Source organism: Mangifera indica, chromosome 2 (assembly GCF_011075055.1).
Source record: "Mangifera indica cultivar Alphonso chromosome 2, CATAS_Mindica_2.1, whole genome shotgun sequence".
NCBI classification, from domain to species: Eukaryota; Viridiplantae; Streptophyta; class Magnoliopsida; order Sapindales; family Anacardiaceae; genus Mangifera; species Mangifera indica.
The window spans coordinates 15,395,738-15,398,824 of record NC_058138.1 but is presented as its reverse complement, the minus strand read 5'-3'; the positions used below and the strand labels follow the sequence as shown (position 1 = coordinate 15,398,824).

The window sequence follows — 3,087 nt, the reverse complement described above, 5'->3', positions numbered from 1 at the left end:
TATATTATATTAATCTGAAGAATTCTTAATATTATAATATATATAAAAAATATATTATATAATTAATATATAATATTATATTATATATATAATATAATATATTATAATTAAAATATAATTATATTATATAATATATAATATTATATTATAATATAATATATATTATATTATAAGGGTTGGCGTGGGACTCCAACCCTTTCACCTGTTTAATATATGGTTTGGCTGGCGTCAACGCCAAGTGTTGGCGTTACGCCAACCCTCAAAAATTAAGAAAGAGTTGGCGTAACCCACGCCAACAATTTTTTTTTCAGTTTTTTTTAATTAAATATCATTCTTATTCTGAAATTTGAAATGTGAAATCTACATAATAAGGTTCCATAGGTCTGCCTATCAATTTTTTTTTAGTTTTTTTCTGTCAACCTTATTAACTTTTTTTTCAGTTCTTTTTTAGTCAAGAATTCTTAATCTAAAATCTATTTCCTTTTTCAGTTTTTTCCTTTCTTCTTTTGTTTTTGAAGCACTTATTCTATTTTTTATATGATTCTTTAATCACTTGAAAGATGAGAAAGAAGAGAGAAAAAAGTTGCAGAGAAGAAGAGAGAGAATTTGTGCATGAAAGTTAAAGAGGGGTATTTTGGGGAAGGTGATTATTGTTGTGGTATATTTGTTAAAGCTTTAGGATAGGTGACATTTTTGTATACACGAAATAAAATAGTGGTAAAAATTTTAATTTCCCAAAAAAGTATTTACAAGTGCAAAACTTAATGCCTCACCATTTGCGTGTTTCCAATGCAGTGAAACGGTGCGTTTCAGCTTAGTTCATATCTTACCACTTTATTACAGTTTTCCCAATATGAATTAATTGTTTGGTATAAATTTGTTAGAGACTCATATCTGTCACCTATAAATTAGTTTCAGACTCATATCTGTCACCTATAATTTTAATAATGATTTTGTTTCTTTTGGTAACAAAATAAGTACTTACAACGGTGAAGCTTAATACCTTATCATTTGATATTTCCAAAGTATTGAAACGATGAGATTTTGACTTAGCCAAAGCACTTAGTTGAAATCTCACCCTTTTATTATCATTTTTTCAAACAAGAAGTAATTGTTTGATATAAATTAGTTTTATTATCACCTTTTCTAAATGCCCTACCATTTGATGTTTCCATGTTTATTGACTTTTTAGCAATTCAAAGCATTTGGTAGTTGAGATGAGGCTAAAACGACCAGGTTATCGAACAAGTTAGAAATTCTCTTATTTACAATTACAAGATCAAGTGTATTTGATGATTTTCAATGAAATGAAGAAACATGCATGTTGTTTCTATTTGGCCAAAAATATGGAATATCAAAAGCATTTTATTCTTATTGAAATTATTAAAAAAGGACAGCAATTACATTGCAAGAAAGAGCTAGTAACATTACACGGGTTCGATCTTAATCTTAACCTCAGAAACAACATCAGATGTCTCTTCAAAGGGTTCCTCTTTAACCATAGCAAGTGAATTATTAGAGCTTTCCCCAATTTCAAAAGAAAATTCCTTCATGACTCCTTGAAGCTGCTCTTCATCATCTCCAACCCTGACATTTATACTTTTTGCCTTCGCTCGTTGACTTTTCTTTCTTCGATACATTGGCTTAATTACACCCTTCTTTGATGGATCAGACACCATAGTTAGTCCTTCTTGCGATTTCACCAGGCGAAGATTCTTCTTCTTGTACCTTGCTGCAAGTCTTTTATCCCTCTCAGCATTCGATTCACGCTTGTAATGAGACCACATATGAGCTGCAAATGTTTGAGAGATATTAAACACACCTTCACATTTAGGGCATATATAAGGACCATATTTCTTGTAAGGAAGACTGTGAGTCCTTCCATCATCTTTCTCATGTTGGTTCATTTGATCAGGACAAGGGTTTGAGATTTGCATAGTCATTTGTTCATCGCTAGGGTTTGACATTTGCCTAGGGTTTTGGCAATGATCAAGATTTGAGATTATCCAAGAGTTTTGGTCTTGATAAGAGTTTCTAGGGTTATAAACACCCTTGCTTTGGGATGCATGAGAAATCATTTGATTCGGATTAATAAACCAATTAGCTTGATCAGTAAGGCCATCATCAAGGTTGGTAGCACTGAAACCATTTTGGTTGACAGCCATTTTTTGAATAATAGAGTTGAGAAAGGGCTTGATTTCGGTCAATCGATAATTAAGATGGTTGGGAGAGAATAAGTTTTGGTTTCTAAAACTGGGTTGACTTTGATTAATGTGAATAATATCATTTGCAATCAGCCCTCTGAGGCGAGCAATATTGATATTATTTGCAACTTGCCCTAGGGCTTGAGCACGATTGTTCAGAACAAGACCCTGGTTGAGAGCATCATAAGTTGGAGCCAAAAATCTCTCCTTAGTTGAGGTTGCACAGACAAATCGGGTAGTTTTCACAACCCCAGAAGAGATCAAAGCCTCATTTGAAGAAAGAGTTGACTGGTTTGGCATTAAAGAACAGTTAATGATGCTATGAATTCGAACCCTATGAGGTGAAACATAAGTTCGCCTCACTTCAGTCACTAGTTGGCTTAGGCCAACTTGGCTGAGAATTGACCTTGGAGGGCTAATTCTTTGGGAAATGAGACCATTTGAGTAAAACTGAGGAGTTGGGTGAGAGTTAGGAAGTAACTGAGAATTAATCAAGCCATTCTCATTCATGTGGTTCATGTTTGTGTTTGAGGGAAATGGAGGGATCATTTGGTCGTTAATGAGTTTATTTCCAAGACCAAATTGATCAACAGGGTTGGAAGAAGAAGAAGAATAAAAATTTGCAGCCATGGGAAAGCTTGGAGAAGAAAGAGCAAGATATTAGAGGGGAAGGGTTAAAACTGTGTAAAACTTAACTTGTGAGACAAATTAGTTTCATTTAGTCTTTTTTATAGCCAAATGAAATCCATTTTCGGTTAATTAGCAAAATATTAATGCTGGGCATTCAAAAAGGAAAAAAATTAACTAAGCCCAAATTTGATTACTGCACAGTGCCAAAAAATATAAATACTCTGAATGGGAGCGAATCTGCCTCATTTGTAAA

The 3,087-nt window shown here is 33.0% G+C and overlaps 1 protein-coding gene across 1 annotated transcript; it reads right to left on the bottom strand.

Moving 5' to 3' along the window:
* Positions 1–1,349: 1,349 nt before the first annotated feature.
* LOC123209723 lies at positions 1,350–2,882 on the bottom strand. The gene has a single exon (XM_044627850.1). It carries the CDS (start codon positions 2,832–2,834, stop codon positions 1,428–1,430), a length of 1,407 nt encoding a protein of 468 aa, XP_044483785.1. The 5' UTR covers positions 2,835–2,882; the 3' UTR covers positions 1,350–1,427.
* Between the last annotated feature and the right edge of the window lie 205 nt (positions 2,883–3,087).

Bases quoted from the DNA above. Each gene is read 5' to 3' on its own strand.
- LOC123209723 (XM_044627850.1), bottom strand. From the start codon at position 2,834: ATGGCTGCAAATTTTTATTCTTCTTCTTCTTCCAACCCTGTTGATCAA.